This window comes from Pimephales promelas, chromosome 2, assembly GCF_988280905.1.
Source record: "Pimephales promelas chromosome 2, fPimPro1.hap1.1, whole genome shotgun sequence".
Lineage (NCBI taxonomy): Eukaryota > Metazoa > Chordata > Actinopteri > Cypriniformes > Leuciscidae > Pimephales > Pimephales promelas.
In genome coordinates this window covers 47,544,119-47,557,458 of record NC_142770.1, presented here as the reverse complement: position 1 = coordinate 47,557,458, position 13,340 = coordinate 47,544,119, and the positions used below count along the sequence as shown (strand labels likewise).

The window sequence follows — 13,340 nt, the reverse complement described above, 5'->3', positions numbered from 1 at the left end:
AAAAATTCATATAAAACAATCACTTAAAATGTCCTCCAGAGATTAATATTAATATGAGGAAGTCAAACACATGAACACTCACCTTGATCAAACTTTCCCTTATGGAACAAAATTATATTGCAGTATGTTGGAATATACCATGTGATATATTAGGCAACATATATTTATATATATATATATATATATATATATATATATATATATATATAGGATTTAAAATATTTATATTGTCCAATATATTGCAATATAGTCCATATATTTATATATATTGATACATATATTGCAATCAAGACCAAAATAGTCACTATATTTTTTACATATAGTTTGTCTTTTTAAAGTTTGGCTTTATAGGCTTTAATATACTGCAATATATGTGCTAGATACACGTCTATAGTTCTCAGTTCAGCTCAGCTGTTATTAGTCAAATAAGACAGAAACACACACAGGAGAACTGAGAGATCTTTAATTATAATAATGACAGAAGAGAGAGAATACAGGACAGTCTCTGACTCCATATGTGACACATGAAACACTTCTATAAACACACAACAATATTACTAATAACTCTCTTCTGATTTCCATGCAAGCTCTGGTTAATATTTCATATAAACTTAAATCTCTTCTGATATACTTTCTGCACTTTAAATCAAGTGTTTTTAGGGATAGTTCACCCGAAACTGTCCACTGACTTCATAAAATCATCTCACAATATTGTCTTTTCTGTTCCACAGAAGAAAGAAAGTTATTCATCTTTTGATGGACATGAGAGCATATGTACATTATGTCAGTTATCTTTGTAACAGCGTGAATAGTAGTTATTTGGTCAAAAGAGTATAATGTACATGCATTAGGAACACAAGCAAGACTACGAGCTGAAACTACTTGATGTTGTTGATCTGAAGTGAGAATAAACCGTGCTTTATACAACCCTCCTCTCCATCGTATGATAAAGTCCTGCTGATCCAGAACGCCAGCAGAAGCATCAACACTACATCAACACATCTTTAATAAAACTCTGTTCACCGCATGTGTTTTATGGGCCGCAAACAGAGCAATTGATGAATCAAGAGTTGTCTCTAATAAAGCTGAATGCCATAGAAAGGACGGGTGTGTGAGTGAACAGAATGTCATTGACTTCATGATGTTGAAACTGAAGTGCAGGTCCGTGAATGAGACGCAGGCATTAGCACTGAAACACAGCAGGCAAACGCTGCACTACTGTCTCCAGAGTGTTCGTCCCGTGTGTGTGTCGAATCCTGATGTGTGTCAGTTCTACAACAGCAGTGAACAGACTTCATTAACCCTCCCACATCAGGCCTGATGAACATGTACAGGACACAGTCAGCCAGCGGGTTCAGGAGCAGGAGATACTCAGAAAAACGCCCAAATATATCGAGCAATACCATATAGTACCACCTGAAATAGTAAGCACCATAATCTATAATAAAATTCGTGAATATGTAGGGGAGAATGAGAAAAGTGTAAGTCAGAAGCACCAGGAACAAACTGCCCAAAATCTTTTTGCGCTTTACAGAAGTAAGAGATATTGCGCGTGAAAGACCGCGACAAGTGCCGATAAAACACAGAATGATTATCGGGTAGGGGATTAAACAGGCGATCGATCGGGGCAGAGGTCTAAAAAGAGAATTGTACTTAAAGTCTGCAAAGATCAGAGGAACAAACCAGACGATCACAGAAATAACACAGCAGACTTTCAGTGAATGATGAGATCTGGACCAGATAGGACGAGAAACCAGAAGATATCGTTCAAGAGCAACACATGCCATAAAATACAGACCCACAATCAAACTATACAAATATGCATGACCTGCATTTCGTGACTCTGTGATTGTCCATGTCTGAATGAGATCTGACAGAATCAAATGAATCACAAACACTGGAGTGGAGCGCTGAGATTTGAGAAGAGCACACAACGCACACAGAGTTAAGATCATGATTACAATCTCAATGGTGGAAATGGTCCTGAGATATATTGGGTGTGCAACATAAAGTTTCCAGAGAAATTCCTTCATCTGACCCCATTCATGTTCATAATCTCCTCCAGTTGATCCGTTGATGCTGGCGTTTTGTTCTGCCATTGTTTCATGAAATCTTGACAGGCACTAAGGGCCAATCCCAATTCTACCCCTTACCCCTTCCCTTTCCCCTAGCCCTACCCCTTAGCCTTCCCCTTGACCCTAGAAACAGAGTGGCAATGCGTAGGGGTGAAAATATTCCCCTAAGAAATGGGACACCACTACGCCTCCGTTAAACGTCATTATAAGTCGTCGCTAGCGCCTACGTCACAGGATATGCGGCGATGTTTATCACAACTTCCAAGATCCCGTCGACAGCTGCAGTTATCTCAGTCGCGTGGGTTACAGCTATTTTCTTGCATCTTGTGAAGTTCGCAGGAAACAACGGAGACGACGAAAATATGTTGCGGGACTATCGTTAGCAAACTACAGTAATTTTAGCGATTTTTTTACAAACGTTTCTGTGAAGAAACTGACCGTAAATATGAACACAATATTGAATGTAACATAAAGCAAATCATTATTTGTCGTTATAATACTAATTAAAGCCACAAATACTTAAATTTATGGGTCTCCTTTGTCGCTTGGGCAGCCAGTCTGGGTTAGCAGTGACACTTCTCATACCCCTTCGTTTGAAGTGTGCTCCCGAAAAATCTTCGTTTGAAGGGCTATCTGGCCCTTCACCCTAGCCCTCCCCCTCCAACCAAAAGAGAATTGGGACAGCCCTACCCCTTCACGTGGACGCGCAAAACGGAGGGGAAGGGGAAAGTGAAGGGGTAAGGGGTAGAATTGGGATTGGCCCTAAATAACAAACCAGTCATTAGTTTAAAAAACATGCATTCATTTACTATTGTTATCATATATTCTCTTCATTAAAAACATTAGAGCTAAATATTTGACGTGACGTGTTTTCTGTGTGTGTAATGTTAGAAAGCTTGAAATATGTGAAATGTCAGATTAAAGTTAATAAATCCTCCATTTGAACAATATGACAGAAGCAAGAATGCTGTTGTTGTGAATATTCAGTCCAGCACAGCTGCAAGTGTACAATGGTTTATTAAAGGAGGAATAAATCTTGAAGAACTTACGTTACTGACAGGAGTGTGTGTTTGGTCTGCAGGTCAAAGCAGAAGTTTGTGGAATAACACACAGACTGACAGATGTTTCACAAGTTTCCACTGCCGTGTTTAAAGAGCTCTTCATTCACTGCACACACTGGAGAAACACACATCTTAAAGATCTTCTTGATCTAACAGAGGAAATGCCTGAGATTACACACACACACACACACACTATTTGACCCAACGTGTGAAACGTCTCAGTTACGGATTGTAACCCTCGTTCCCTGAGTAGGGGACGGAGACGTTACGTCAGAAGTGACGGAGATTGGGGGTTTCGCATAGAAAGCCAATCCTCTTCGAGTATTTAAAAACGAGCCAACGGCATGCAATGCCTTGGGGCTGCGGAAATTTGCATAGCGTACTCCGCCCTACTCCGTGAGTATAAAAGGAGGAAGTGAACGCAACCGCAGTATGTCTTCGCTGAGGAGCCAAGACTGAACTCGGCGTCTACCCAGCGGTACAGCAGAAGTGGCAGGGAGACGTAACGGGGAACGAGGGTTACATCCGTAACCGAGACGTTCCCTTTCGTAGTCACTTCGAGTTACGTCAGAAGTGACGGAGATTGGGGGTCTGTGCCATCACGCCATCTTCAAGCTGTCTTCCAGTGCCCTGCGAAAGTCTGGACCCCTGAGCCTTACCTTCTTTCTTTTTTTTTTTTTTTTTACAGGGATCCCACTTTGACACAGGATTACCAAGGTACACTGGGAAACATATCCCGGGAGGGACATGCTATAGATGCCTACCGAAGGAGGACTTACAATACACACAGTGGCGGCTGGTGAAAAATATTGTAGGGGGGGCTGAATAGGAGGGCGGTCTGGGGGTCCCCCCCCAGAAAATTTTGAATTTAGTAGATGTGATTTCCTGCATTCTGGTGCATTTTAGGCCTTAGGCCATGCCCTTACCTATACCAATAAAATAACTTAACACAGTCAATACCAATGGTCAAATAATACAATAATAATAATAACAGTTTGACAGTTAATGATAATGAACAAGTTGCATGTTTATTATGCTCTGTGTGCTGACAGAAAAAAGTGCAAACGCATAATATTGATAAATTATAATATAAAATAATAGGTAATACAACAATCTAGTTTAATCAATCCCCAGCTGTAGACTACATATTTATTTTTGACAAATTGGATAATGGATAACAATGTGTTGATACTAGAGAAAGAGAGGGTGGGACAACATTCTCGAGGGTAACACCCAAGTATGAGAAGAAAGTTGATTTTAACTAGTATGAAACACAGTAATCTAACTCAGAACTTAAAAAAAAAAAAAACAAAGCAATCAGACAGGTATTAATATTCCTATAATAACTATTTTAATATCAAATGTGTGTGAAACAGTGTTTATGTGTGTGTGAGTGAGTGAGTGAGTGAGTGAGTGAGTGAGTGAGTGAGTGACAGAGACAGACAGGTCAATTCCCACGACTAACTTTACATTATTTCCACTCGACGTCACTGGCGCTGCCATTCTGCTCTCATCTGAGGTAAAAAAAATGTCCCGTGGTGCGCGTGCACGGTGCACTCCCCTAATCTGATACTGTGGGCGATATTTTCAGCGCCCCCAAACCATAAAATTTGACGACGCTGATTGGCGAAATATAAACTTTTTTGCATAGCAACCGGGGAACCATTGGCTTAAATTCCAGCACTGTGGGGCTGAGCGAACTGGCGCCCTGAGAAGACAGCCTATTGGCTATACTACTACACCAACATGATAAAAGTAACGAAAGTGAATGCAAATATCATTCTGGCGAGTTCAAAACACTTTTCAAAGTAAAACAATTATTAGCATATAATTAACACAGATTATTTTTCAAAATGATAAATTATAATATATATTAAAAAAACAGACAGACAGGTCGGAGGGAGGGCGGCGCCCCAGCGCCCTCTATGGGCGAGCCGCCCCTGAATACACATATGGCCGTAAAGGAACACATATGGAGATCACTGGAGCACCAACCGTAGGTGGCTACTAGAATTTAACTCCAGGGGTGGCAGATGGCTTGCCAAGGGAAGACACATGCTCAGAGAGGCTTACAGTGGAAATACACATGAGACGGTTACCATGGGGAACCGTACGCATGGAGGCACCTAGCCGGCATCCAGAGCAACAGCAGTGGTGCCCGCATCGTCGGTGCTGGAGGACTCAAGGCTTCAATGGAAGAACTGAGGAGATATCGCACTTATCCAGTCCGAGGAGTGGAATGGCGAGCAAGCGAAGACACCTAAGCGGGTACAGTACTGGCGGAAGCGAGTACGTGAGAGGACACCGGCTCAATGTTGGTGTTGGGTGTCGCCCAGCCTGCAGCTCTGCAGATGTCTGTTAGCGAGGCGCCGTGCGCTAGAGCCCAAGAGGAGGCCACACTCCGAGTGGAATGGGCCGTCACACCAAGGGGGCACGGCCGGCCTAGCTGCTGGTAAGACAAAGCAATGGCGTCCACTATCCAGTGGGACAGCCGTTGCTTTGAGAGAGCCCTTCCCTTCTGGCTCCCCCCATGGCTCCCCCCGTAGGTGCGGAGAGCACGTACCGGACAGAGCAGTGCCAAGGCTGGGTCTGCCTCCTCCAGGGGCAGCGCTTGCAGGTTCACCACCAGGTCCCAGAAAGGAGTGGTAGGAACCTTGGGCATATATCCAGGCCGGGGTCTCAGGAATACGTGAGAGTAAGCCGGCCCGAACTCCAGGCACACTTCGTCAACGGAGAGTGCGTGCAGGTCCCTTACTCTCCTGATGGAGACCAATGCAATCAGGAGTCCTGTCACATAGGACAGGGCAAAAACTCTACCGACTGCAAAGGCTCCAGGGGAGGCCTCTGCAGAGCACTCAGATCTACTGAGAGGTCCCCAGAGGGCACGAGGGGAGGGAGGCGGATTTAGCCCCCTCGCACCCCTCAGGAACCTGATAACCAGGTCATGCTTCCCATAGACTTACCTTTCACTGCATCATGAGACGCGGCAATGGCCGCGACATAAACCCAAGGGTGGAGGGCGAAAGCCTACGCTCCAACCCTTCTTGCAGGAAGGAAAGCACGACTCCGATCGAGCATCTCCGGGGGTCTTCTCCGCGAGAAGAGCACCAGTTGACGAAGAGGTTCCACTTCAACGCATAAAGGTGTCTCGTGGACGACGCTCTAGCGGAAGTGATGGTCGCCGCTCAAACCTGCCTCGTCCCTTCCAGGAGCCACACGTGCAGCCTCCAGAGATCGGGACAAGGGTGCCACAGAGTGCCCCGTCTCTAAGAGAGTAGGTCTTGTCTCAGAGGAATAGGCCAAGGAGGTGCTGTCGCGAGGAGCATGAGTTCGGAGAACCACGTCTTGGTGGGCCAATAGGGGGCTACCAGCAAGACCTGCTCCTCGTCCTCCTTGATCTTGCACAACACCCGTGCAAGAAGGCTCACTGGGGGAAACGCATACTTGCGTGGGCCCCGTGGCCAGCTGTGCGCCAGTGCATCTGAGCCGAGCGTACCCTCGGTCAGGGAATAAAACTGGGCGCAGTGGGATGAGTCCCGGGAGGCGAACAGATCTATCTGTGCCTCCCCGACCTGGTCCCAAATCAGCTGGACCGTCTGGGGATGGAGTCGCCATTCGCCGGAGATAGGACGGACCCGTGACAGCTCGTCGGCTGCCAGGTTCCGGTCTCCTGGAATCTATACTGCACGAAGGGACCTCAGGTGCTTCTGACTCCATAACAAGAGGTGGCGGGCGAGCTGCGACAACCGGCGTGAGCGTAGACCCCCCTGGTGGTTGATGTACGCTACTGCAGTGGTGTTTGAGCGGACAAGTACATGTTGACCCCTGAACAGTGCTCGAAAGCGGTGCAGGGCCAGGCGTACTGCCAGCAGCTCGAGGCAATTGATGTGCATGAGGCGCTGGGGTCCTGTCCAGGAACCTGCGGCTGCATGCCCATTGCACATGGCACCCCAACCCGTGGTAGATGCATCTGTGGAGACAACGAGATGCCTGGAAGCTCGCTGGAGCGGGACACCGGCCCGCAAAAAGCTGAGGTTCGACCAAGGAAAGAAGGTTCAGCGGCATGCTGGAGTCACTGGAACTCGAAGCGAGCCGCAATGCCATGCCCACCTCGGGACTCACCAGGCCGTCCTGTGTCCTCAAAGATGGTGAGGCCAGGGTGGGCTTCGAGCACAGCACAACGAGTAAGTTTGCATCACCTGTTTTTATATATACCTGTTAATATATAGATTTTTAGGCAAACATTTAGCCTTAAAGTACATTTGGATACCCATTTCTATTTTGTTTTGTTCCAAAATGTTATTTAACCATACTTTTCATTATCATTCTGTATGTTTCAACAGGCGCTTGCGTTCGGAGGATCCTGTGCCAGACAACTGGAGGGATCTCTGTCTGTAACAGATGCACTGTTTAATGTTTAAAGTGTCTTTCTGCTTTTTATTGTGTGTGTGTGTGTGTGTGTATAGTTCTTAACTTGTTAAAGCTTTAATTGAGTTCATCTATATATTTCTTTGTTGTTTCTGTATTAATTGTGTATATAGTTTTTACTTTGCTTTATTGTAATTTTAATAAAATACAGTTTGCTTTGAACAATTGTTTGATTTGATCACAATACAAGCTAAGACGTCATATCCCAGAGGGCTTTGCATCTAAACAAACATGGCTGCACCCTCAATGTTACAAGACACACAAATAACACGCAAATATCTCTGCAAAACCTCGACAGATTTGGAAATATATTTCAAAAAATAAGAAGAGTAGACCATAATGATATTTATTTAAAATAAATTATAAGTCCTCCATCTCTTCATTGTTGGCACAATACTGTAGAGAAATAAAAATCAAACGAAAAGTTTACACAATTGCAACAGAGTTTGACAGCTGTCTGTAAAATACTGTAGAAAAATCAAAATCAAATGACAAGTTAAAGTTATTTTAGTCCTATTTTATCTCAGTCACTCTAACATTTGGTGAATGTAGGGTCACAGACAATAATTATATTAATAAAAGATTTTTAACAGGAGATTATTTAAATCGAAAACCATAAGCTACAGCATAATCAACAAACAATCATAATGCAACAATAGGTTTGTGAAAATTATTTTTTATTAACAATATTAAAGAGCACTCCAAAAGAATATGTACACTGCTTGTTGTTTACACATTTTATAAACTTGACACCATTATATATAAATGCACAGCCTCATCACATGCTCAAAAACACGTCACACAGTTTTACAGTTAGGGATTAGAGCTTATTCAGTTGTTTTGAATAGAGATCACTGTATTCTAATTTTTAGAAATCTTTTCCTGGGCATCTGAGAATGTGTGGAAGAAGATGCAGGCCCCGTGAACACTCCCGTAAGGCTCCCACTGTTAAAAGAATGATTGAATTCAGATTAACGGAAATTATTTTTTTAAAACAGAAAAGAAATATGCATAGCAGCTTTAATTCTAATTCTTATTCGTATAGTTCTTTACACAATAGTGCAATTCTGAATTGTCCATAGAAAAATACAGTTAGTTAATCATGTATTAGTTTATGGGAAAACACATCACCGATGTTGAGTCGCCTCTTCACAGGGGTCGAGTCGTCTCTTCACGGGCGTTTGGTCATCAAAACACAGGCGTTGGGGCATCTGAAGTCTCCGTGACACGCTGGATACAAGCTGGACCTGACGAACCCCTATTTTCTCGGGACAAGCGTCCCGAGATAACAGCAGAAAGGCAGAGGGGAAATAATTAGCATAGCTGATGTTCATAATATTAATGCATTTGATCTGATTCAGCAGTAGTATAAAAGGTGAGCAATATGTGAATGAATGGTTAAAGAGATGCGTAACTTTATGGAAATTGTTCTCAGGTTCTGGCTCGCTCTCAGCATCCCTCAAGGAGCTCTGAGGAGCCGACGATGGAAGGAGACACTGTCCTGGGATGCCCGGGTAGAGTGTGTGGTGCCTTCTTCAAAATCCTGCTGTGGTAAACCAAAAACAGAGAGGTTATTTTACTAATGTACAGTGAGCATAAATTCATGTACAATACTGTTCAAAGTATTTACAATACACTTACAATAAGTACTCTACTTACAATACAGTCTGTCTGGGTTGTCAGTTCACAATGAGGCTCCATTTAAATTTGTCACACATGGTCTGTGAGAGGCAAGCAGACGTCCGGCAAAATCACAGTCTGAAAAAATAGAGTCTGTCCGGGTTGTCAGAGATCCAACCACTCCAGCTCCAGGATGTAGATCAAGGTCAATTATTTCATTGGTCACACTGAGGCTCCTTTTACATGAAACTACAATGTTTAGACGCTATTGAGGCTCCTTTTACATGAAACTACAATGTTTAGACGCTATTGAGGCTCCTTTTACATGAACATTAAGTCCATACGCAAGCTCCCAATTTTGTCCAAACATTGATAGTCCATACGCAAGCTCCCAATTTTGTCCAAACATCTATAGTTCATTCGCAAGCTCCCAATTTTGTCCAAACATCTATAGTTCATTCGCGAGCTCACAGTTGAAAAAGAAAACATTGATAGTTCATAGTCTTGTGTCATAAAATGTGACACAAATTGTAAAGAATCAAATGTCCAGCCACTCCAGCTCCTCTATCTCCCCACGAAAAGTCCTCTTCTTGATGCCGTGGTCGAAGCAGATCTTATCATCTTTCTTAATGTCCGTGGTGGCCTGAAAGAGCAGGACGTGCCTGTCTCCCCCCTGAAGCTTCACTATGCAGTGGCATGGCTGCACGTTGCACTTCTTCTTTGAATGTGTAATCCATCTCCCGATGGTTTCCAGAGACGGGTGGCACTCACAGGGGAAAGTCTCCGCATCGATGCAGATTTCGTCAGGGCCATGTTTGAAGAAAAACAGGTTGCCCAGCTGGTCCTGCGTCTCTGCCATCTCCCTGCCCTCAGCACCTGTGATCACCTTTCCGTGGAAATCACACAGAATGGAGCCCTTCCCGAAGGCCTTGGTTGCAACAACGCCTGTGGTCAAAAAGAGGGAGTCATTAATGTGCTGTTCATGATGTTATTATATTCATTTTATTTATGGATTTTACTGTGCTCATAAGACAGTTGTACATACCTTTCTGCTCCCCAAAGGCCTTCACAGCCAGACCCGACCATTTCTGCCTGGTCACCCCCTTGATGATGCCCGGGTCACTCTCCGCCTGTGCTCTGCTGAGCAGCCTCCACTTCGCCATGATGTCCTCTGGACGAGGATGATTGGCCGTCCAGCCCTCTGCATCTATGACTTTGGCCACCATCGCTGCAGTTGGGGTACGTCTTGAGAATTTTGCTGTCGAAGAGAGCACATTTGAATTAAAATTCAGGTTCACACACTAGTTCAAAATGTTTCTGTTGGAGCAAATCTAATCATTGGATCATAAGGAAGTATATACACTTACACAAAAGATGTTGCTCCCGAAAGCTGTACTGCAGAGCCCTCCACTTATCATAAAAGACTCTGTCGGCGGGGAACCCAGCTTTTTCTCTCTGGGTCTTGTTGGGTGGTTGGCCAGTGATTCCCACAGGGAAGGCCTGCAGGAAAGCATTAAAGTCCGGGGCTGGGCTGCCAACCTCTTCTTCCACCCGCCTTCTCTTCACTGCCTGGGTGCCCTCTTCACCAGAGTCGTCAGAAGAGGAGCTGCAATATCGAAAAGGTTTGGAGGTTACAAACTAACGAACTGATGGATGAGCGTTGAGAGACATTATAATTATAACAGATTTATAACATAATTATATTACAGATAATTACATACCGTGTCAGGGAGCTGACAGCGGCTGCTTTAGAGCTGACAACGGCTGCTTCAGAGCTGCCACCGGCTGCTCCAGAAGGTTCACCCGCCGTGCTGGTGGACGCCTCTTCTGAGTCCAAGTCTGCCTGTTCAGGAGCATTAGCCACAAAAAAGTCTCTTTGGCAAAGCTCTTTCAGAAGAGCCAGTCTGGATGGTCTGTGGGGGTAACGTTTCACCATCTCCTTGTAGTCCCAGTTCCTGGCTTGCCGTGTCCACGCCTTGGCAGACTCCTTTGCCCTATTTGTTTCCTCCATCCGTTCTTCGGGTGTGTTCTTTTTCATACACACTCTGCTCAGATGCGTCGACAGCATCTCCTGTGGTTTCCCACACAGCAAGCAGTGAATGATGCGACGGTTGGATTTCTGGCTGTGAGACAAAGCAGACACACCAAAACTTACAAATCAAATGAATGAAGACAGTGAATTCTTAAAACAGAGGCCTAATATCACCCTTGACCAGCAAAACTTAAAAAAGAGATAAAAACTTAAACCTTAAACTCTTAAGTATGCAGCAGAACAGGGCATTGTCCTATTACCATTGAAATGGAGCTCAACAGAAAATACACAAAAACACAAACATTACCTCTTCTCAGCTTGTCCTTCCATTTCAGCAAAATCCAATTCAGATTGTCTCAGCAGTTCAGCAGAGTAGATAGAATCCAAGTGTTCTCAGCAGATCAGCAGAGTAGATAGAATCCAAGTGTTCTCAGCAGAATCCAGGAGTCCTCAGCAGATCAGCACAGTAGAATCATTTGAAGAAAAGTGATTTCTCTAGCAGTATGCTTCCCAGATAAACCTCCTGAGTGTCTCAAACCAGCCAATCAGATCGCAGTATTATACAATGGGTGTCTGCCTCTGCGCAGACCTGATAATGGGCCATCATGAGATAGCTGAGTCATGAGTGAGCCATGAGTGAGCCATCAGTGAGCCATCAGTGAGCCATCAATGAGCCATCAGTTTTACTGCCTGAGCTTGTGAAATGAAACTGGTTAGTTCTAATGGTTTTTAAATGGGCAATCATATTTACTGCCAGGGACACTTAAGTGTTTGTTGGCTTAAGAGATGGAATTAATTTAAGTCCTGAGGGAAATAATCTTTCTCAACTCTTAATCTTTCCGAACTCACTGATTAATTTGATGCTAAAAGCAGAAAGAAAGCTTGAGATTTGAGTTAAATAAAGACGTTTTAGCACAGCAGAAACAGTAACGACAAAGGCCTGGGGTGAGTTCAGCGGTGACAGCCGCAACTTTAGTCTGTATTATCAACTCCCTGAACAAGATACAGATAATTCAATGCAAACACATTAAAGTGCAGGTCTCAAGCTTTCAATAGATGTGCAAAACTTGTCTGTAGCATAAACAATGACTGAGATGCGTTCATTTTAATAAAATAATCCAAGTTGAAAACTGGTAAAGTGCTGCCAGATTTTCACCACGGCAAAGAGGTCAGCTAACCTGACGACCTCTCATTCATGAACATGGTAAAGCCAAATAAGTGTTGGGGTATGAAAGCACACATACCCCTAGATTAGTTTTATATTAAATAATAATATCAGGCTGTTTCATGTTGTTCCCGGCCCGAGAGAGCAGGGGTCAAACAGGCCTCGAATTAGGCCTCTGAGCTTTACAGTGACTGCACTAAAAATGGCTGTACGAATTTGTTTCTGCTTATTGCTGGTCAGAGAGGGGAAAATATTATTTCCCTCAGGACTTAAATTAATTCCATCTCTTAAGCCAACAAACACTTAAGTATCCCTGGCAGTAAATATGATTGCCCATTTAAAAACCATTAGAACTAATCAGTTTCATTTCACAAGCTCAGGCAGTAAAACTGATGGCTCATTGATGGCTCACTGATGGCTCACTGATGGCTCAGCTATCTCATGATGGCCCATTATCAGGTCTGCGCAGAGGCAGACACCCATTGTATAATACTGCGATCTGATTGGCTGGTTTGAGACACTCAGGAGGTTTATCTGGGAAGCATTCTGTGCTGATCTGCTGAGGACTCCTGGATTCTGCTGAGGACACCTGGATTCTATCTACTCTGCTGATCTGCTGAGACAATCTGAATTGGATTTTGCTGAAATGGAAGGACAAGCTGAGAAGAGGTAATGTTTGTGTTTTTGTGTATTTTCTGTTGAGCTCCATTTCAATGTTAATAGGACAATGCCCTGTTTTGCTGTATATTTAAGAGTATTTTATTTCTTTTTTTTTTTACTTATGTCTCATTCTTCAGATCATAGTTTAAATAATTGATTCTATATCATGTAATTTTGTATTTAAGGTCCGCTGATCGTACCGTTGTCCACTGCTTGCAGTGCCACAAACCCCAGGAAAACCTTGCTGTTCACCTGTCCAGAGTCTGCATGAAGAAACGCACGCCCGAGGAGAAAGCGGC

The 13,340-nt window shown here is 43.8% G+C and overlaps 2 protein-coding genes across 2 annotated transcripts; both read right to left on the bottom strand.

Annotated features, from left to right (window-relative positions):
• Positions 1–1,136: 1,136 nt before the first annotated feature.
• Positions 1,137–3,249, bottom strand: LOC148997663 (uncharacterized). The gene is made up of 2 exons (XM_089120339.1): positions 3,125–3,249; positions 1,137–2,123 (listed from the first exon to the last, which is right to left on the bottom strand). Exon 2 carries the CDS (start codon positions 2,097–2,099, stop codon positions 1,137–1,139), a length of 963 nt encoding a protein of 320 aa, XP_088976465.1. The 5' UTR covers positions 2,100–2,123; positions 3,125–3,249.
• Positions 3,250–9,684: 6,435 nt separating this feature from the next.
• LOC148997662 (uncharacterized) lies at positions 9,685–11,546 on the bottom strand. Its single transcript, XM_089120338.1, has 5 exons — positions 11,524–11,546; positions 10,906–11,307; positions 10,552–10,790; positions 10,230–10,442; positions 9,685–10,129 (listed from the first exon to the last, which is right to left on the bottom strand). The coding sequence occupies exons 1-5, from the start codon at positions 11,544–11,546 to the stop codon at positions 9,723–9,725; spliced, it is 1,284 nt and encodes a 427-aa protein (XP_088976464.1). The 3' UTR covers positions 9,685–9,722.
• Between the last annotated feature and the right edge of the window lie 1,794 nt (positions 11,547–13,340).